General features: G+C 38.5%; 1 protein-coding gene across 15 annotated transcripts in view; it reads right to left on the reverse strand.

The window, feature by feature from the left end:
* Positions 1 to 23,774, reverse strand: part of MACROD2 (mono-ADP ribosylhydrolase 2) — a 1,307,214-nt gene that overhangs the window by 512,279 nt on the left and 771,161 nt on the right. For all 15 annotated transcript variants that reach the window (XM_042847036.2, XM_042847039.2, XM_042847056.2 and 12 more), the window contains one exon: positions 3,747 to 3,868. In XM_042847036.2, coding sequence (XP_042702970.2) covers positions 3,747 to 3,868 — 122 coding nt within the window. The remainder of the gene's footprint in view (positions 1 to 3,746; positions 3,869 to 23,774) is intronic.

Here is a 23,774-nt window from a genome sequence, read left to right on the forward strand (position 1 = left end):
TTCATCTAGTGCTAGTGTACCGACTAGGGTGACCAGACAGCAAGTGTGAAAAATAAGGACAGGGGGTGGGGGCGGTAATAGGACCCTATATAAGAAAAAGACCCCAAAATCGGGACTGTCCCTATAAAATCGGGACATCTGGTCACCCTAGTACCGACAGACCCCAGCCATCCGCAGGCGGGATCAAACCTGGAACCTCTGGAACTTAGTGTATGAGCCTCTATTGCATGAGCTAAAAGCCACATGGCTCTTAGCTAAGGCTGTAAAGCAGACTCAATTAACTCTCTCTGAGTGGTCTCGGTGCCATTAGATGGGACAGAACACCACACCCAGGAGGTGTGGGTTACACTAGTTAATAGCACTGCACTTCCTTATTGTGCCCACATGCACAATCAGTTCCTTGTGATAAGATGTAAATCCAGGATAGCTTCTCCTTCAGTCATATTCTTTACTTTCTAAACACAAGGCTATCCTGTGTATAACTCAATAGTATCATTATTATTCTATATTTAGGACCTAATTAACATCTAGAGTCAAGAATTTTTATGCAATTCCCCCAACAGCTACTTAAAGAGTCATTTTCACACTGGCCCTGGCTTGGGGGCTTACTGCTGGTGCAGTTCCTCCTTTGCTATTTCCATTTTGTCCTTTCTTACCCAAAGTATCTCACTAGTTTCATCTGATTCTCAAGCCTGTTCTCACTGGTCTGACTGTACTAGAATAAGGGGCTGGAGCCAGGAGGAACATTGCCACTGCAGCAAAAAGAAGATCTCACTGCCAGCCTCACAGAAGGAACAAAGGGGATGTTTTCTTTGAATATTCATTCTCATGGAATTTTAAAATAAATAGAAAGAGCAAAAATGACTAGAGAGAGAATATTTTCAATTCTATTGTATATAGATTCATAGATTCTAGGACTGGAAGGGACCTCGAGAGGTCATCGAGTCCAGTCCCCTGCCCTCATGGCAGGACCAAGTACTGTCTAGACCATCCCTGATAGACATTTATCTAACCTACTCTTAAATATCTCCAGAGATGGAGATTCCACAACCTCCTTAGGCAATTTATTCCAGTGTTTAACCACCCTGACAGTTAGGAACTTTTTCCTGATGTTCAACCTAAACCTCCCTTGCTGCAGTTTAAGCCCATTGCTTCTTGTTCTAATCTTAGAGGCTACGGTGAACAAGTTTTCTCCCTCCTCCTTATGACACCCTTTTGGATACCTGAAAACTGCTATCATGTCCCCTCTCAGTCTTCTCCTTTCCAAACTGAACAAACACGAAGTTTAAATAAAGGAACCCAACCTAACTGGTTGTCATTTATCTCTTTAGTGACTGGCTATATAAAGCCAAAGTTGGATTCATCTGATTGAATGTTGTAACGTATGAAAAGCACTCCATTAGGAATTAAAACAAGCCAACATGCACAGCAGCATAGCTCTGTATCCAGAAAAGAATCAGTGGGTAGTATTTTGCCTGCTGCAGCTCCAGAGAGTATGACTACCTGGGCAAAAAGGTACATTTGCCAACTGAGTTAACTCAATTGTATTAGCTTAATTCGCCTTAACCCCCATCTACCTCATGGACACTTGTCTAAACATAGATTCACATATTTTAGATTGAGTTGGTGTATCTTAATTTGAAGCCTAGGCTACAACATAATCAGCTCAAACTATCTAAAGATGTCATACTTCGTCTACACAGGTTTTATGCAGGCTTCAAGGTTCAACTGAACTGAGCTAATTTAATTGATCTAACTTGATTGAAAAACACCTTCTTTGCCCAAGTAGACTGGGCTATAAAGTATGTTTGTTTAACGGGATATAAACAGCACAATGCCGGGATGTTGCCATGCAATTATTACAGCCACATTGCCCATGTCACACTAAACATTGTGTCAGTCCACTTCCCTTTTTGGATGAAATTTGATCATGGCAAAAAGAAACTGAATACTACACTTACAATTCAAAAATGAAATATCTACAGTAAATTCAAATTTAACATGAGAATATTTTTAAATCTTTCTAAAATTCTACCCCATGAGGAACAGTCCTCATCAAAATTTCTTAAATAAATGTTGGTTTTATTTTAAAATCAGAAGTCATTAACAGAAATTTAGGAACAGCTGGCATTGATCACCAAGGATATTTTCAAACCAGACTAGATTTCAGCTGCTTACTTGTTACAAATAGTTTTACGAAGTCAATACACTGTTTTATCTGAAACAGTTAATGGAACAATATTTTCTTCCTTCTTTACATCATTTTGATTAACTTCGATCTGACTTTCTCCAGACTATGATATCTACCTCTTGTCTCCCCAACTCCTGTTTTAATAATCTCACTTTCTTGTTGTTTATTCAATCAGAAATGTATTTTTAGAGCCTCCATTCAAGTACTAAATCGTTTAGTTAAGATGTAAAATGAGCTTCAGCAACTGGAGCAGGATTAAAAATAAAGACCGATAAAGGCCAGTCACAGCTAATGACTTCAGTAGAGTTATGATTTCCATCAGCTGAGAATCTGGCCAATATACGACTGAGAATTTCCTAAGTTCACGCATTAGAAATACTAACCTCCATTTAGACATATTTACCTAACCGATATAATTGGTGGATACATATTCCAAGTAAAGCTTGCACAGTTGTGCATATACATTTGCACGTCTCACTTATGCATGTGCATACTTGATGTATGCACATAAATGTAGTCTATGCACAATAAAGCTAGGTCTACACTACGGGGGAGGGGGGTCAACCTAAGATATGCAACTTCAGCTACGTGAATAGCGTAGCTGAAGTTGCGTATTTTAGGTCGACTTACCTGGCTGTGAGGACGGTGGTGAGTCGACTGCTGCCGCGCCGCTGTCAACTCCACTTCCGCCTCTTGCCGCGGTGGATTTCCCGAGTCGACGGCAGAGCCATCGGGGATCGATTTTATCACGTCTTCACTAGACGCGATGAGTCGATCCCCAATAGATCGATCGCTTCCCGCCGATCCGGCGGGTAGTGAAGACGTGCTCTTAGCTATTGAAGACTGTAACTAGCGCATACAAATGCCTGAGTATGCAAACTCATCAAATATATGCAAATATGATAGGCACATCCAAACATATGCATATAAATGCACCTTTCTAACTTTGAAAATCTGGCCCTTTGAAATACAAAGCATGAGATGTATTTCATAAGATCAAGGAACCATGCTTATTAAATGAAACATAATAAAACAATTCTTTTACAGATCATAAATTATACATTTATGGTGATGGATTCTGGTGGGGTGATGTTATAAATTATGTTATTTGACCATCTCTTTTCATCTCTATTTTTAAGAAAAAAATTAATTTACAGAATAAGTCACTAGACCACAATCATCCCCCCCTCAGTAATTACTGAGGTTATATTCTGCAGAGTCAACTATTTGACCAACGGCCTCCTGCTAAGTTTTTTAGGAGGATCATAACATGTAAAATTAACCATTGGAGCCGTTCTCTTCCTGTCAGTTCTTAGTGGAACAGAAGTGTGTTAGATACAACTGCTTTACCAGCCCAGCTTTTGTGCCACCCCCAGGCTATCCTTATTCCTTTCTCTTCCAGTCGTGCTGCATTAACAACTCTCAATTTCTTGTTCTTGAATACCACATATGACATGCATGATCTTAAAGATTTTTATTAATCCCTAGAATGCTGCTAAAACCTGAGGAAAAATACCCCACATAAAGAAATAATACATCTTTATGAAGTACTTACAATTGATCTGATATTGTTTTCTTTTGCCAGTTTCAGGGATGATTTATAACAACTTGCCAGGTCTTCTTTATGAGTATCACTGATATGGCCTCTTGCTATTGGTCCCACAGTATGAATGACATCTGCAAAAAAAAAAGAAAAAAATATATATATTCACTTTACTCCTAATGTGGGTAATGATTGGGAACGGGGCTAATTTCTGGAGAAGGGTCTAGAAATCGCAACTGCATTAAAAAGAAAAAAAAGCAACAGGGCAGTCTGGCAAATATCTTCAATACCTGTATACAAATTCAGGGAGTATGGGGAACAAGCAGGATGATCTAGAAGTCATGCTATATGAAGAAAATTATGACTTAATTGGCATCACAGCGACTTGGTGAGACAACTGCCATGATAGGAGTACCAGCATTGAGGGATATCGCATGTTCCGAAAGGATAGCTATGGGAAAAACAGAGATGTTGTGCTTTACATCAAGAATGTATACACTTGCTCCGAAGTCCAACGGGAACGGAGTGACAGACGTACTGAGACTCTAAATGAGGATAATAAGGGAAAAGAATAGTAGCGATGTTATGATGGGAGTCTATTATAGACCACCAAATCAGGAAGAGGAAGTGAATGAGTCATTCTATCTACAAGCAGGTAACAAGATTAGTTAACACCCATGAGCTAGCATTAATAGTGGATTTTAACTTCCCTGATATCTGTTAGAACACTATTGCAGCAAAACGTAATACATCCTGCAAATTCTTAGCATGCATAGGGGACAGATTTGTGATTCAGAAAGTTGAGGAAACACCCAGCAGGTCATCCATTTTGGATCTGTTTTTGATCAATGGGAATGAATTAGTTGCAAAAGTGAAGGTGGTCAGGAACTTGGGAGGAAGTGATCATGATCAGATTGAATTCAAGATCCTATGAAAAGGAGGAGATGAGAACAGCAAAACAAGGATGCTGGACTTCAGAAATGTGATTTCAACTAACTCAGAGAAATAGTAGGCAAGGTCCCATGGAAAGACCAGTTAGGAAGAAAAGGAGTCGAAGGGGACTGGAAGTTCTTAAAAGATGTAATACTAGAGACTCAACATCAAGCTACTGCGATGCATAGTAAAGATAAGAAGAGCCGCAGGAGGCCAATGTGGCTGCACAAAGAGCTTTTTAGATATCTAAAAACTAAAAAGGGATACATACAGGAAATGGAAGGAGGGGCATGTCACCAAGGAACTATACATTGGAATAGCACGAGCATGTAGGGAACAAAATCAGGAAAGCCAAGGCAAAGAATGAGTTACAGCTGGCAAAAAATGATAGAGACAACAGGAAGGGGTTCTTCAAATATGTCAGACAAAAAAGAAAGATCAAGAATGGTGTGAGTCCGCTGCTCAATGGAGGTGGTAATGGAAGATGATAGGAGAGCAGAGCTATTCAATCCCTACTTTGCTTCAGTCTTCTCATGTGACCAGATGACTAGCAAAGTTACCAGAGACAATAAAGGGAAGGGATGCAGATCGGGAGAAGTAAAGAACACATCAGAGATCTTCTGACCAATTTGAATGAATTCAACTCAGCAGGACCAGATGCTATTCACCAGAGGGTACTGAAGGAATTAGCTACTGGAAATAATATTTACAAACTTATGGATGACAGGAGAGATCCAGGAAGACTGGAGAAGGGCTAATGTAGTGCCCATCTTCAAAAAGGGGGAAAATGTGGAACTGGGGAACTATAAACCAGGCAGCCTGTCTTCAATATCTGAGAAGCTATTAGAGCAATGTATAAAACATTCAATTTGCAAGCACCTGAATGATGAAGGGATAATCACTATCAGCCAACATGGATTGACCAAGAAGTTCCAGTCATGCCAAACCAGTTTGATTTCCTTTTTTGACAGAGTAATAGACTTGGTGGATAGGGGAAATGAGGTGGACATAATATACCTGGACTTCAGCAAGCCTTTTGACACATTCCCACATACCATTCTATTAAGTAAGCTGGAGAAATGTGGATACATAACTTGATACATAACTGGTTAAACAATCACAAACAAAGAGTAACTATTAATTAATTGGAGTGAGGTCTAAAGTGGGGTTCCTCAGGGATCTGTTCTGGGTCCAGTGTTGTTTAACATCTTTATTAATTACCTGGATGTAGGTATAGCGAGCAGACTGATCAAGTTTTCAGATGACACAAAGCTGGGAGTGGGGGTTGCAAATACTCTGGAGGATAGAGCTAAAATTTAGGGATCTTGATAGATTGGAGAACAGGGCTATAGACAACAAAATGAAGTTCAACAAAGACAAATTTAAGGTGCTACACTTAGGGAAGAAAAACCAAATGCACAAATACAGATTAGAGGAAAACTGGCTTGGCAGCAGTACTACTGAGAAGGATCTGGGAGTTGTGGTGGATCATACCCTCAACATGAATCAGCGATGTGATACTGTTGCAAAAAAAGCAAATGCAATTTTAGGTTGCATTAACAGAGGTATAACATGTAAGTCACAGATGCTAGTTAGGCCTCAGCTGGAGTACTGTGTCCAATTTTGGTCACCAATATATAGAAAGGATGTAGAGAAACTGGAAAGGATCCAGAGGTGAGTGACAAAGATGATCAAAGGGATGGAATGCAAGCCATACGAGCAAAGTCTGAAGGAACTAGGCATGTTTAGTTTCAAAAAGAGGAGATTAAGAGGGGATATGATAGCAGTCTTCGGATACTTGAAAGGCTGACATAAAAAAGATGGAGAAAAGTTGTTCTCTCTTGCCAGACAGGGCAGGACAAGGGGCAATGGGTTCAAACTACAGCATAGCAGACTTAGATTAAAACTCAGGAAAAACTTTTTAACTGTAAGAACAGTAGGACAATGGAACAGATGCCTCAGGAAGTTGTGGAAGTGTCTTTACTGAATCTTGGCAGGGAGTTAGACTAGATGACCCTTGCAGTCCTTCTAACCCTATGATTCTATGATTATTAATGGCCTCATGATTCTGTACCACTATTGCAACATTACAAGTTATCATCTGCATTTATTGTATCTGGACACGAAGATTTAAACAATAATGCAAGAAATGCACATAATTGGTATCCATGAGACAATACCTTTGTAGGAGATTAACTGAAATGAAAACAACTGTAAAGTTATATTTGAAAGTATTAGTGCATTTGAGTTAAAGCAAAAATGAGAAAAATGTACTGAACTGTATATTATTTCTGTTACAAGCTGCTTACTACTTGCACCGTAAATAAAATGGCTCCACAAATACTGTAATCTGTAGTTGAGAGTTTCTGTAAATGTTGTAGAACAATTTCTAACAATCATTGCCATTCCTTAGAATCCCAACAATGGGGAGAAAATTTAAAATTCAAGTTTTACCATCAAGATCATTGACAGGTAGAATGTGATGTGCATAATTCTTTTTCATTAAATCTCTGGGATCTTTTCTTAAAGACCATTTTTTAAAAAAATAAGCACATTCCTCTAAACTTTAGTGACCTATGAAAGTGTTAATTACCAAGGGATTAGCAGACCTTTCACATAAGAAAAGATTCAATCAAAACACTATGCAATTTAAAAATACAACTGATTTTGTCTAAAGAAACAACACATTAGAGAGAGTAGAGTCAGGGATTGCAGTAGATAAGATGCTTCTGAATTCATTGACATAGTAACCAGGTCCTACACTATCAGATATAAAGTTCTTAAACCAGGGGGCTCTCTGAAAAAATAAAGTAAAATTATTTAGAAATCTATAAACTAAAATGTATCATTAAAAATATTTCTAAATTTTGTTTAGAAGTTGCATATAGTGAGCACATTTACTTTTCAAATCCCATTTCTACATGTAGTAACAACACCAGGATGAGTAAAGATGACAGGTAGCTACATCCTTTTTTGTGTGTTGTGGATACTCCCCCACAATCCACCATGGCAGCATTTATCAGGGATGACCCTCTCTCTTGTACATTGTCCTGCGCTATACCTTGACCTCCTTGCCATATCATGCTGTCTACAGTAATCAGACAGTTCTCATCTCACACTGCAGCTAGTCAAGTAATACCTCTACACCACACATGAATGGCTTCCATGCATTTCCAAGTGTTTGCATCCTTAGAATTTCTGGCCCAAGTTGTGGCTGCTGTGGAAATCATAGCATCTATACGTTTGCCGAAATCCCCCTTCTTGTGGCAATACATGTACGTAGTACATTGGAGGACATGTCAAATCAAAGGAAAATTGATGTAATAAATATAAATGCACTTGATCTTCTCAAGTTCCACCAACATCAGTTGCCTTCTACAAAGGAACATAGGGATAGCCAGACTGTATCAGACCTGAAGTCCGTCTAAGCTAGCATCCTGTCTTCAAAACTGGCTAGCAACAGATGACTCAGAGGAAGATGCAAGAATGTCACAGTAGACATGTGTGGGATAATTTACTCCTGGGAAGGTCTCATCCTAACCCATAATAGAGACCTGCTTAAATGCTGAAGCATGAGACTTTCTATCCCCTTCCAAAACTTTGTTTGCATTAACTGTTATAACTGTATATTCTTGTTATCCATATAAACATCCAATCTCTCTTTGAATCTTTCCATCTTTCTCTTCTTCATATATCCTCCAACACAGTTTTGCATTTGCAGAATTTTTAAGCCTCTCAATCTTTCATTCCCTAACTTCAACCTACAAAAGAGAATTTTCTGAGGTGGCTACCATCCACTCTGCTTGTGGCACCAAGACGCAGAATCACACAGGCTCTTAGAACTTCACAAAACTTGCCTGGTTTGAACTGAATTTTGCTTCTAGCATTTTTTTGGTTGATGAATGCACACATTGAAGAGAACCCAAATGAATATAAATACAGCAGCATGATAGCTGATAGGAAACTTTATGAATCCAGTATGAATCAAACTTGGAAGGCTTCATACAACTTGCCTTCCTAACTACTATAAATACACAATGAGAAGCACACAAAAAGACAACTACCATTCTTCTCCTTTTAATCACAGTAATTTCTTCTAGTTATAGGAACAGGATTGGACAGACTGGATAATTTCTGTTGATTGTCACAGCTGCTATATAGTAACTACAGCAGTGCCCTTCTAAACAATTAAAAAAAAACTGAAATGTGAAGCAGGCATTTAGTCTTTGTCAGATGACAAGTAGGATGACAACTGGGATCCAAACAGGTAAGATAGTTTTATCCTTGAATTCACAGAAACACTATTTTGAGTGTGCACTTTAGACAATATAATAAACAGAACTGTTACTCCCTAACTAAAACAAACAACATAGCTGGTTCATAATTTGCCTGTGCTGGAAGCGACAGGCTTGTGTCAGTATTTCCATTAGGAAACCTTTCTTTATAAAATATGATTATAACAATGCCCCGAGTAGGAACTTTGCAAATAAAGTTTCTATGTTTTTGTGTTCGATTTTAACAATGTTAAAGAAAAAAGAAAAGGCACCTCTGGTCATTTTCTCAATATTTGTTTCTTGAAAGAGGCAAGCCTCAAGAACAAAATGGATAGAAGTTATAGATCAGTAAAACTGCTCTCCCTCCAAGGCCATTACACATTTACAGATACTAGAATTAGAGGGTACCATCAGACATATTTAACTCATAACAATATATCAAGCAACAGGCAAACAAAATGAACATGAAACAAACATAAAGGAAAATAGAAAAGCTATGTAAGAGAAGAGAGGCTAAGTCTTTTTTAATACTGATCCAATATGTATTTGAAGGTACAGCTTCCCAAAAGCTGAAACTCAAATGGGAAAATGAGTTACACTTATAATGTATTGATAAACCACAGGATGGGGTTTTGGGCTAAAGCCCAAATCCTGAGTTAGTTACTGTGTTCCTTTTTTCCAATTCGAAGAATTTCTACTTTTGTTTTTCTGGTTAAATATATACTTTATCCTTTTAATCCCTATGTTGCAAAATGCAAATACTAAGCACATCCAAAACATGGGGCTAAACCAAGTTAATGTTTTTCTTGGAACCTTTGAATTTGCACTTCTTGACTTTTTGTGATTTTTCACTGTGCATCGTTAACATCACATTAACATATCCCTAGGCACTTAATGTAAATAGGTTCCCTTAAATGTGATTAAATAGTTCTTGTATGTTAATTTATAGAAACCAGGAACAGGTGGTCCTATTGACTAATGCAATGACCTGTCATGTCTGTCAACACGGTTCTAAATTTGTGTTAAGCTGTAAGAAAATGACTTTTGTTGTTTAATTGCTATTCCAAGCACATCATTATCACAAACATATGATACAGCAGGACTTTATTAGCAGTGTAATAGTAATGTCTCAATATGTTGTATGGTCAGCAGATGAACAGGGAGTTGAAGATTTTATTGCTACACTTTGCCAATAACATTAATACATACAAGCATACATTGTCTATGTATACACTATCTCATTATATATTAGGGTCTGGCACAAAGGCTAAATCCTCCATGAACATGCTGATGCAGGCAATCAAAAAAAGAATGCATGAGGTTAAGCCCAGACTGGACTATTTTATTTATATACATCCAGGAAGAGTTTCTTGCTTCAACCCTAAGTGTTGACTCAGGTCAGGATGTTTCACTCTGTTTTCATATGCCACTGGTTGCCTTGTAAGAACAGAATCCCAGACCCCTCCCCAAAATAATTCTGCAGTGGGTATCTTGACCATGGCCCCATTAGTTTGATTAGTCACAATTCCATCCCTGACAAAATACTGAAATACAACTAAGGAGAAAAATCACTAAAGTTCTGCAAAATAACAGCGTATGGGGAGCAATAAGTAGCTAGGTTTACACAGATCAAGTCTTGCCAAACAAACATGGCTATTTTTGTTTTTAAAGAAAAGTAAATAAGGAAATGTTATTTACTCCTCATAACACAAGAACTAGGGGTCACCAAATGAAATTAATAGGCAGCAGGTTTAAAACAAACAAAAGGAAGTATTTTTTCCACACAATGTCAACCTGTGGAACTCCTTGCCAGAGGATGTTCTGAAGGCCAAGACTATAACAGGGTTCAAAAAAGAACTAGATAAGTTCATGAAGGATAGGGTCCATCAATGGAAATTAGCCAGGATGGACAGGGATGGTGTCCCTAGCCTCTGTTTGCCAGAAGCCGGGAATGGGCGACAGGGCATGGATCACTTGATGATTACCTGTTCTGTTCATTCCCTCTGGGGCACCTGGCAATGGTCACTGTCGGAAGAGAGGATACTGGGCTAGATGGACTTTTGGTTTGACCCAGTAGGGCCGTTCTTATATTCTTATGAAAGCATTATAAAATTGGTGGCTAAAGGCAAAATGGTAGATATAGTCGGATTTTGTTTTTTTAAAGTATTTGATACAGTATTTGTTACATGAGAGTTTGCTTTCCAGATTAATTGAAGTTAGCATGGATAGGAACACAGCCAAAGGGACTGAATACCAGCTTCAAGAACATAAACAAAGGGTAATGATAAATGGCAAAGTATTGAGCTGAGAGGTGTTTATCACAGTACTTCAGGGATCTGCACTAGGTCTGTTCTCATTTAGAATGTTCAGTAATGCTCTGGAAGAGTAAATGAAACATATTTGTGAAAATAGGAGAGGATATTAAATTGGATAAAATTGCAACACCAGTGAAAAACAGAGAGGACTAGTACGAAGGGACCTAGAGAGATTAGAAACATGGGCAGTAAACATCAAAATGCAGGCTAATATTTTTTGGGGAAAATAATCTGAAACACAGTTATTTAATGGGAGAAAGAAACATGGAGAACAGTAAGGTTTTAATGCTCTACCTGCCTAGAGCCTGAGTAATTTGGACTCCATGTGGCCGGAATGTGGAGGAGTTGGGGAGGTAACATTTAACTCTGGATGACAGGGCTGCGGGCAACACTCCTTACCTTTCCCCCATGGCCACAGCCCATCATTGCAAGATGCATAGGGGTACTAGCACTCAGGGCTGCCCAGAGAGGGGGGCAAGTGGGGCAATTTGCCCCAGGCCCCCACGAGAATATAGTATTCTATAGTATTACAACTTTTTTTAATGGAAGGTGCCCCTGAAATTGCTTTGCCCCAGGCGCCCTGAATCCTCTGGGCGGCCCTGTTGGTGCTACTGTATTAGTGTAAAGGTGGATCTGTGTGCTTTTCTCTGACCTGCCCCAGTCTAACCTAAAGTGGCCTTCCATGCTAGCCTATGCAGGGCCAGCCTGGAGACCCCTTCCACAGTATGCAGGGTTGAACAGAAAAGTGTAAGAAATAATCAGGTCTTAGTCAGGGCTAACAAATTGCAATTGGTAAAAACTTTGATTTTAATACTAAAATTAAGTTGTCAGTGTTCCTTTAAAACTTCCATCTTACTATGCTCAGTCTTCATCAAAGCCAAGTGTCTCTGACAAGAAATTTAGTTTAGCGAGAAAGCTGCAGTGTATGTGATTGTATATCATATACAATGCACTTACATTGGGGATTTTCACATCCATTTTTAACAGTTCACCGAGGGGCAGTGCCCATGTTGAATGTGTATTTGTACACGGCACATAGAAATGGATCCAACTGCTTTCAGAGAGATTAAAATGTTTATACTTTTAAAGGGAAGAGGGATTTTCTCTCTTTCCAGTGCATGCTGGGGAAGACAGGCAGGGGAAGATACAGGGTTGGTACAAGGACTACAGTGCTTAGAGCTGCTAAACATAAGGAGAGCCATCTATGGGACCGAGGGAACAATTTAATTTACACCAGGATTTTTAAGACATTTCTTGTAGCAGACAGCTGTGGCAATCCAGCAGTGCGTGTTGTGAGACACAGTAGGAAGAAATTGAAGATTTTGTTTCCTTTTTGCAAAATTGTATCTTATATGAGCTGTACTGAACTGATTGTCAGACACCTGGCTAGGGGTCTCAGTGGTCAGAGAGGACAGACCATGACAATTAAGCATTTATTTCAATGTATGATTCTGTACTCTCTGTATATTACCTCTGTTTACTTTGGCTTGTTTTTGCTCCAGATCAGCATAATCAGGAGTGGGCATCTGAGTCTTGCATAAACCACAACCTGTTTTGAGGTATAGCAGGCCCTCGAACATTTCAACATTCCTGTTACTATTTAGACAACAATGAACATAAATATAATTTGCACATTTAATCAACACTTCAAAAGCATCACGCTGAAGATCTGTGAAAAAACAAAACCACATATAATATTCTGCTGTGCCATACATACTGCAAGCGTAAAAAAGATAAATTAGACTTATTTTCTCTGACCGCTTTCATTAAATAAAACAGTCCATAATCTTCACATTGGTTTTTGAGGCCATTTTTTATCCAGGGACATTATTTTTATTCAGGATACATTGCGGGGGGTAGGGGGGGCAGGGAGGAGGTTGAAGGGAGGAAAAGCAGAGAAGGATGAAAAACAACTTTCAGTTGCAAATTGAAAAGTATGTGATTGTGATCCAACATGAATATGGAAGGCACGGATGTGATTTACAAATATTCCTTTCTTGGTCTTTGCAAAGTGTAAAGTTAGCCTGCAAAAATATTAGCTTAATGAATTTTCAAGCAAATGGAAAAGTTCAAATAAGTTTCTCTCTTTTTCAGAAGTGAGTGCACCACATTCAGACTGTTAATGAACTGGCAGACCAAGTCTAGAATCAATTACACATTTCTTTCATTTATCCCATTCGCGTATTCATATCCATAATCAGTCCATCTAGACAACCACATAATGAAGCTGTGCCCTGTCAATCATAGATCAAACTGTAAGTATTTTCAAGAGGAAACTAATGTATTGTGTTTAGCTGAATGTTTAAAAAAATATGATACCAAGACAAAGCATTAAGGTCTCTAATTTGTAAATCTTATCAGTCGATCTACACAATAAGCATTGCCATATTAGTCCTGAAAAGGGATATCTAAAGTTCAATTGATGGGAAATAGAATTACCCCGAGATATCTTACATAATGAATGTTACCATGCCTACTATATGTACGTAGACTAATGCTTTGACATCCAAATGTGCTCAGCTTGTTCATACTCTATTTCAAGCTACACACAATTGTACATAAAATGTGCATTTTTAATCTGCAGACATGTTAAATTAAGGTAAACTGTTTATCATCCCCCAAGACCATTGTCTAATTTCAGTTATTTAATGATACATTTCTTGAGAAGTAAAATTGATTACTTCACTTTTTTTAATGCACGTCTTTTTTTTTTTTTTTAAGATTGCACTGTGCTAATCTGGAGTGCACAGGATTAAAAAAAAACCAGTTCACAATAGATTTAAAGTATTCATTTGCTTATGTATATTATATCTTTTCACCTTCCTGGATCTGAACATCATTAAATAATATGTACTCTGTGTACCTACTTTAGATGCAGATGCAAAACAAAAATTTGCATTTTTTGGCAGATAAAGAGAGACAGCATGAGGTTTCTAGGCTTGAATTAATGAGCACTGCTCAGTTTAAGGTTCAACCCTTTTATAGCATACTTTATTACTAATATCACTGTTTTGGACATTTCAGACAATATGTTTCATGCTTCATTACATTCAAAAGACGTGATATTTTAAAGCCCTATTCATAAAAAAATTATTGGAGCCATTTTCAGACAAATGTCATATTTGGCACATAAAAAAGTAAAGAATGTGCTTGTCATAAATGATTAATCACAGTTTTCTCCTTTATGTATTGTGTGTACATTTTAAGTATGATACCGGAGCGAGAACTACAAAGCAATATTCCCTATTGGGAAGGTAGGGAAATTTACAGAGTCTGGGAGATCCCACAGGGAAATCAAGGAAACCTGTACTAAATAAATGGTTTCCAGAAGAGAAGGAACTCTCAGAATCCATGGGAAGCTGTAAAAAAACACAAAGCTTGTTCTCAGTAATTGCCACTAACTCCAAGGGGTGCACAGGCAGCCTGAAAATGCAGTGATGCAAGTAAAAAACACGGCATTTCTGGCACTCGTGCTGGTCATAAAACAGAAGGCCCAGAATATGAGCTCAGATTCAAGAGTGCTATTCCATTCAAATCTAAGGAATTTATAGCATATAACTGAGATCAGAACCTGGCCATGAGCAGATGAAACAAAAATAAGGTCTGTTCAGGCAGGAGAAGCAAGTTAGGGATTGTATAGTCCATCCAAAGATGAGCAGGTTCCACAGGTATTCAGCACAACAGTGATAGGTGTCACAATTATAAAGACATACACTTATATATGATCAGCATTGCAACTTCTTCGGAAATGACTGTGTACCTGTAAAATGACATGAAATTACTGCATCCATGCCTTTAAAAACTCAGCATAAAATTAAAGACCATGAATTGAACTCCACATAAATTAGATGAAACTACTATGTATGTGCCTTGAAAACGTCAGCATCTAACAACCAGAGTAATTGGAGTACTGGTGGAATCATCCCATACGTAACATAGGAGATATCTTGGAATCACAATCACGACAGAGTGGCCAATGCTGCACCCCTCCCTCCCCCCACTATATGCTGTTCTGACTGAGGTATAGAACATTTCATGATTTTTAAGCTAGTCATGATTTTTTGCAGTCTGACATGATTTTTGAACACTTGGGGTTGGCAATACTATAATTTAAAGACAGCTCAGCCCCAGTGCAGCACCTGCTATGCAGTAAAGGTCTCCCTTCGTATAACTTTATCATTACCAGTCAGCGGACTGGAACACAGAAGATCAAGAAAGGTGACTCCTTTTTATTCTGTGTTTGTACAGGACCTATCACAATGGGATCATGGTCCCTGACTGGAGCTCTTAAGCAATACAGTAATACAAATAAATCATAGTTATTATTTTATAATTTCTCATTTTTATTAGGGGATACTTTCAATATAACAATCCGACTTTTTTTTTTACCTACTATTGTTAGAAATGACACTGAGATTATTCCCATTGAAAGAGATTAAAGGAAATATTTTCTTTTCTGCATTTTCAGTTTGTTTACAGCTTTCAGTCCATAGTCATATTCCTTATCATTGTTTTCCCTGCAATACCCAGCAACAAAGAGAGACAAAATTAAAATAAAAAAAATGTGATTTAACACTTCACCACATACATCCCAATATTGACAATAGAATCTGGGGCAGGAGTAGCTCATGAAACTAAATTTAACTCTTTTTTTTTTAATTGACTAGATTTCAAGTTGACAGTGTCAGTGTAATTGCCCTATACAAATATGATAACAGAAATATCGGGACAGCTCTTTCAACTGTAAAGTGAGCCTCATACCTAGAAAAAGAATCTCATTTTGTATCATCATTTTTATTTTTATTCAGATGGCTGAAATGAGGCTAAAGTACCCTCTTGATATCAACATGACCCAGATCCTAACTTGTGGAAATGCAATGCATGCAGGGGATCTGTGAGGAATTTATTTGAGCATCTACTCTAAGTCTCTCATTCTGGGATGCACAGTAGTGTCAAAATGTTGTTTCATCAGCAGGCAACGAAACAAATGCTAGCACCAGGAATTCATTGTCCTGCATTCTGCTTAAAAAGCAAACCAGCAGATCATATGGAAACATGAACACTCCAGACTTTAATAGTAAAATACTGACAGACAGCACATGTGATGAAATGTGATGAAAAGAAAGAAGTTATCTCACAAGGCTATCTATGTTACTCTTGCAGATATGGAGAAAAGAAATCAGGAATGAAAAGGGGGAAAATCAGTGTCTCAGGCTTACTTCCTGTATACTTTATTAATGATACAGCTGTTACTCTTCTGAACACTGCTGATAAGACAGGCAAGCTTAACACAAACATCACTTTCTATTGTCAATAAACAGACTACAACCTTAATAACGTTAAATAGTCATTAAAATTGGGATGCAAGTCTTGGGATAGATCCTTTGCCCAAAATAACAGGGGCACAGCCCATGCCTCCATTCCCCTAATGTATGTTCTCCTGTGGGTGAATCTTGCTGATCTCAGTCTTCGACCATTAGAAGACTTGCCCTGGAGAAGAGTGTCCTTGCCAATAGTAAAAATAGTAAGCGGCCTGATCGCACACAAAGATGCCCTGGACTCACCCTTGACCATGACTAAACAGACCTTTTCTTTTCAACAACTACAAAAGACAAGGGAATCAGTTACCAACTAATTACAGTAGCTGCTCAACCTGTGAGGCCACCTACAAGTTCATCACGTCGGTGGGTTACCTTTTCTCCTGCCTCTTTTTCAATAAAGTTTTTGTTGGAGAGGATTTTATCTTGTTAATAATGTTCAACAACACCACAGATTCAAAAAGCCTTGACGTATGTTCTCCAACTAGCACATTATGCTCTGGTTTTATGGGAATCATCTGGACAAGGGAAAAGGTCTTGATTGTCGTTTAGTGGAAGTATCACAAATGCAAATTCAAAGCTAGACAGTATTCATTTCTTCATGGAGGCAAATTTTTAAATTAGATTCTGGAAAAGGGCACTGTAAAATAAACTTTTAATTTCAATGCTTCAATTTCAAAAATTACAATAGGCCAGGTAGCATGTCAGCACTGATATACAACAACACTTTTTTCTGAGCACATAACAATTTGGAGAGCTAATAATAAAAAGAAGTGATGCCGAGATGATGAATGGATGCTATGCAATTAGACCTATTAGAATTCACAAGAGTCGACAGGCAATAATCAAAGCACTTTCATGCTGCCCATTGCAATTATCTTTGCACTTAAGAATCAACAAAGCACATAATGACTTGCACTCGATTAAGGAATTCATGAAAAATGGAATTTTAATTAGCATGTTGAAAATTTGGGCCATTTATTACTTTACAGGACAACAGATTGTGAAAACTAGTTGAATAGCTCTAAGTGTTCAAGAGAGGTTCCCAGTGGAAGATGAATGCTGTGATGTTCCTGATGAGAAAAAATTCCTAATAATTCTCAATGAAATAACTCCTACTGAAGGAACATTCTGACAGAAATTTTATTGTATGAGGCTGATTAAAAAGAAAAAAATTCTGTTGACATTTTGGATTACTGGATGACAAACACAGCTGATCAAACTACAATGACTCAAGGCATGTGCCACAATTGCCAGATCTATTTTTACATTATTATCTGCTATATGAGTAGGATGATAATAGATAAACCTATCAGGAGAGATCTCCATAGCATAAAATATACTCAGAATAGTAAAATAAGTGTTGGATTAAGTTTTCCTTTTAAAAAGCAAACACTTAAATAAGAGGTTGATTTAATTTCAAGAAGCTGCTTTCATAGCTATTACTTTTCACTGTGTTTATTTTAGAACAAAACAATTTATTCATATTCTCAATTTATTAATTCTGAAAATTGAGCACTTGGGGGGAAAATCAGGGTTATCCTGCTGTGTTGGTGAAATCAATTGATTATGCTGAACTCAAATACTGTATAAATGAATTCCACATTTTAAGTATGAAAAATATATGCACACTCATAACGTGAACAGTGTAGCTACACAAATATGAATAAAATCATCTATCCCAAACAAAATCAATGAAGAATCAATATAATTTAAAGCAACACATTTTATATAAAAAAGAAACATATCATACTACTGTATGCCATCTGTTCCTATGAGTCCAAAATACTTAAAACAATATTCACCATAGTGGAGGCAGCATTTAGATCATCGTATACATTTGAAAATGTTCTTCATACCCTTGCCTTCACTGAGTTTATCATCTGTTCTCTGATGGAGAATAAACATGCTAATTTTGGCTTAAAACTTATTGAATCTGTGATACAGAAATGTCAGTTGATGCTATTAAACAGTCAACATTTACTCACGCTTATCACACTGTGGTATTCAAGATATACAGTGTAGTTGTAGCCATGTCAGTCCCAGGACATTAGAGAGACAAAATGGGTGAGGTCATATCATTTATTGGACCAATACCCCCCACAATACTCCTTTCAAGATCCATGGATACTATCATACATACATGCCTATCACAACATGTGGCATACCTCAGTACGAGCATTTAATGCCCAGTAACAACTACGTGGGCAAAAAATCACTATGCTCTCGAATGAACTCACAGAGGAAAATGATAAGAGACAAAGACATCCTATCACCTGAATGTGAACACTTTTCACAAAGCAATCACTCTATACCTGATCTATCAGTCCTCATCCTCAAAGGAACCCTGTACAGCACTTTCAAAAGTGGGAGATTAAATTCATTACTCTGCTAGACACTAAAAATCACGGACTGAACAGGGACACTGGATTTATGATTTATTACAACAATCTGTAATCCACTAATCTCCTCTTTTTGTCCTATGACTGCAGAGGTGATAACGAGACACTCTACCTTACCTTACAATATATGCTGACTACTTATGCTAAACAATCTGTTCCACCTTGCATTTTCCCAGCCCTGAAGAAGAGCCAGGGCCGGCTCCAGGCACTAGGCACCCAAGCACATGCTTGGGGCGGCACCTGGTACGGGGCGGCAGGGGGGGCGCGGCGCGGCATTCCGCGGGGGGGGGTGTGCTCCAGCGGCATGGGGCACGGCACTCAGGGTTCCGGCGACGCTCGGCGGGGAGGGGTGGGCTCCGGCGGTGCGGTGCTCGGCGGGGGGGGCGGCGCGGGTCGCAGCGCTGGGGGGGGGGGGTTTCCGGCGGCACTCGGTGGGGGGCACGGGCTCCGGCAGCGCGGCGCTCGGCGGGGGGGTGGGCGCGGCGGGGCGCGGTGCTGGGGAGGGGGGCAGCGCTTTTTTTTGCTGCTTGGGGCAGCAAAAAAGTTAGAGCCGGCCCTGAGACGAGCTCTGTGTGGCTCAAAATCTTGTCTCTCTCACTAACAGAAGTCGGTCCAATAAAAGATATTACCTCATCTACCTTGTCTCTCTTGTATTCAAGATATGTCATTCAAGTATAGGGAAATGCCTTAGTATCTCTTTTAGAACTGTGGTAGCTGTAGGGAAATTTTGACTCTCTAACAGAATCGCATCTCTGCTATAGTAACTACTCAAAGTGGTTCTATTATAGAAGTCTCTACATTTGCACTAAAAAAAAAACCACATTGGGCCTTGTTCTTAGGTCTATTCCAGCTGCTTTGTGTAAAAATGGCACCATGAATAGACTGGAATGCACCAAATCCAATCCCCTCAGAATTCTTCTTCCAAGAGGGAAAACGCCAGCCCACTATTGGCCCTAGCATAGGTGGCATATCTGGGAGGAAAGGAGCCAAGGTGTCATTATGTCCCTGAAATCACCAGTTCTAGGAATGCCCCCTTGGACATGTGGGCAGCTGGGCATAGCTGCCCAATTTTACATCAGGCTGTAACGTACACCAGGAACAGACAAAACCAGGGAAACAGAAAGTTGATGTAAAGCCATCTCTGCCTCCCTCCCCACATTCTGGTCCTTTGCCAAGGGTAACTTGTTCAGTCCTGAGAATCTGGGGCTGTGTCTTGTAGGACATTTAACAGTCTGCTGAAAACTTTAGCTTTTTCACATCTGATGTTCTTGTAGTTTACAAGAAGGAAAAATAATTGATCTGCTTTGCTGGAGTTAAACTTGAGCAATTTCTGCGAACATTATGGGATTTGACTGGTCTAGGTGTTATAGTTAAAATGCTTTTTGGAAAGGACTTGAGACTGGTAAATCTCTTTGAAATCCCAGGATAAACACAAGGGGGAATAGATCAAAACGACTGAATATCTTACCTCAGAAAACATACGCTATCATCATTTTTGATTTTGAAAGCACAATACAATTAACATATAGTAAGTTTACAAAGAACATGTTTACTCCAAAGATGCTTTCTAGATTTCTACAAAAACCTGTTAAACAATGACATAAGAAAGCAGAGTGCTACTGAGACGAGATTGTAAGTGAACTTGAACTAAATGGATGGTTTAGACACAACAAATCTGCATCTTGGCAGGGGGTGACCCAGATGACCCTTGTGGTCCCTTCTAACCTTATGATTCTTTGATTCTAAATGATTCTCTGTACGACAGAGGTTACAAGCGGATGCTTAGGTACCTTAATAAAATTAGGGATTTGATTAATTAAAGACTTCCTTGAAGCAGCTGTTATTTTACTGTGGATGCATTAATCCATACACAGAATACATATTGTTGAAAATGAGCATTAAGAATTTAACAGATAATGCATATGAAAAAAGTACACATCTAAACAGAAATCTGTGATGGGCATAATATAACCTTTGCTCAGAGAACGCCACACAGGGAATAAACATGGAGATTTTTCAAAATCAAAGAGCAGCTAGGCACCTGACTCCCATTGAAAGTCAACAGGATTTTGGCACCTACCTTCCATTCGATCTTTGGAAATCCACTATTTCACCACTCTCATTAAGCAGCAGCAACTAGGTGGCAAGGAAGAGACTAGACTGCAGGTTCCTTGCAACTAGGTTCTTTCCAACCCCTCAAAAATGTTCTTACACATATTCATCACCTCAGATCCTTTTCCTAAATAAAGTGTGATAATTTAAACGAGCACAGGGTGAGGGGAGTATTATATGCATACACAGACCCACTATGCACAATAATATTGGTGACTGAAGAAATGCTCAATGTATTTTACGCTGATAACTTTTCACATAGTAATCCCTGAACAGAGTTCCTAAGGGAGACATTGGGTTCTGTCCTTCCTACACACGGAGGAAAAAATCAGCTACAACACACTTTAATATTAAATTGTTTGGGGATTTTTTTTCTCCCCTTCAGAGAATGAAATCTGATGCACTTTACAGAACACCTGATAAGGGTTAAGAGAGCTTCATCAAAGCTAATGGGGAAATGCCAGTGACTTGTCTAAAAAGGAAAAGAAAGCCAATTCAGCATCCTTGTGGCCATGTCAAAAGGAAATGTCCTCTGAGCTGTATGACTGGAAAGTGCCTAGCACATTTTAAATGCTACCACAATCTAGATAAATAAAGAATAAAACTACCAGTTACATTAAGTCCCATTTTCAAAGGTGACTGAGGCACTAAATCGCACTGAAAGTTAATGGGACTTAGGTTCCTAAGCCACTTTTGAAAATGGGATTTAAGGGTACCCATGTCACTTAAACATCTTTGAAAATTTTACTGATGCTCTTTAACCTGAGTTATTTTCAGAAAATTCTCTTGCCGCTGAGATCTCGCTCATTCCTCATGTGTACTTTTTATTTATATATTTATTTTGGAAGGGGAGGGTTGTTGTTTTTGCTATTTTGCTTCAAAACTGTATCTGACTATCAGCATGATCAATAAAGAGCAGCTTCTTTAGACTGTCAGAGGCAGAATAAATAAGGAATATCACTTTTGACCGACTATGTGCTGTTGGCATAATGCTACAGATTCTGTATTTGCTTAATTTTGAGCATATAAAGTAATCCAATTCTTGTTCAGTTGGAAGAAAAACAGGCAAAAAAGTATAACTTCATCACCTGTTAGCATTCAATTTACCTTCTGCCCACTAAAGAGAATGTCAGTATTGGCAAGTACAGTAACTATTAATGCGTTCTTTAAACAGCATTGGTAATATAACAAATACAAAAATTCAGTCATGTAGTTTTAATTTTCTGATTGTGATGGAGTATACAGCTCCTAGGGACTCCAAGGTCCTGCTGCATTCCGTCCCAGTAGTGTTCCTAGGAGGAGGTATCCAGGCAGACAAATGGCCTACTCTTGGGGGATTAATTCCAAGTCATGGCTCAGAGGCAGCTCAGGGAGACACTGCCAGATGGGAAAAAATTAAGTACAGCGATCACTGCCTTTTTAAGTGTATGTTGCCTTCAAGAGGGAAAAGAGCTAAGGAGGGGGATGTGCTGACTGGAAGCCATAGCGAGGAGCTTTGGGGAAATACAAGAGATACCCTGCAGAATTTGTACTGTTTGGTTTTGTATTGCTATGTTTACTGCCTACAAAACTCCATGAATGGGCTGCAGTTAGAGACTTTTACCAACCTGGCATCAGTTTGGGTTAAACCAAAATTCCTGTAATAAATTCCTACTGGGAGAAGGGGTTCATGTGTTCACCTTTGAGCCTACAATGGCATTTTTTCTCTCCAATCATTCTGTCTCTGCCCTGCTGACATGTTCATGTATAGTATATGATTTTCTAACAAGGGATTTACTCAAAATATATGGGTTTTTTTTTTTACAAGTATGATGTTTATAACATAATTAGAAATAAAACAATTAACATATTATTAGTAAATGGAATTGTAAAACCAGCCAGCAATCATGAGATTTGAGTATTATAATAATCAAAATATCAGCTGTAATAAATACAGATAAGATAGAACAGAGCCACAGTAGATACAGACTTCTTCAGGGTCAAGTAGAGGAGGTTTATGCAATACTGTAGATTCACTGTCATGTGAACAAGCCTAATCTGATCTGCTTTTCCTGCTGTATTGGTGTTTGAAGACAGTATCTTGAAAGTATATGAGATTACAGTTCTGCCCATATTAATTGCTCCTGCAATACCATTTACAGTGTCCTTGAACACCAAATTTCACTGTGGAATTATAATCAGTTTGTTAAGAAATCAGTTACCAGCTTTTTAAAAAAAATAAGCATCTGAAGGTTTTATTAAGTATTGACAGCACTTGAATGCTTCTCTCCCAGATGGCAATACAATTGACTGCAGTTCCCTCACATAATATAGTGCTGTTTATCCTCTGAATGTCCCCAATATAAAATTGTTTTAATCTTTTGTTGCTGTTGTAAAGCTTGAGCTACTGTGGGACAACATAATTTAGTGTCAGTTTTTGGATGTACGGTACGAGACAGATATAGAATAATCCAGGCTGTATGTCACCAATAATTCAGTTTATGGATGAGTGATAATGGAGTTCCAGATTATTAGCTGAACAGCACAATATTTTACCTCTTTTAGCATTGAACCAAGGTGTACTTGTACAGTACTTGGTAGATTTTCTGTGCATTTTCTTTCAGCTCCCTTTTCCCTTCCATTAGCCTATTAAAAGCTTTATGATACTCGTGCTGTCTGACTGCACTGTGCTGCCAACTGGAAAGAA

The sequence above is a fragment of the Chrysemys picta genome, chromosome 3, assembly GCF_011386835.1.
Source record: "Chrysemys picta bellii isolate R12L10 chromosome 3, ASM1138683v2, whole genome shotgun sequence".
NCBI lineage: Eukaryota > Metazoa > Chordata > Testudines > Emydidae > Chrysemys > Chrysemys picta.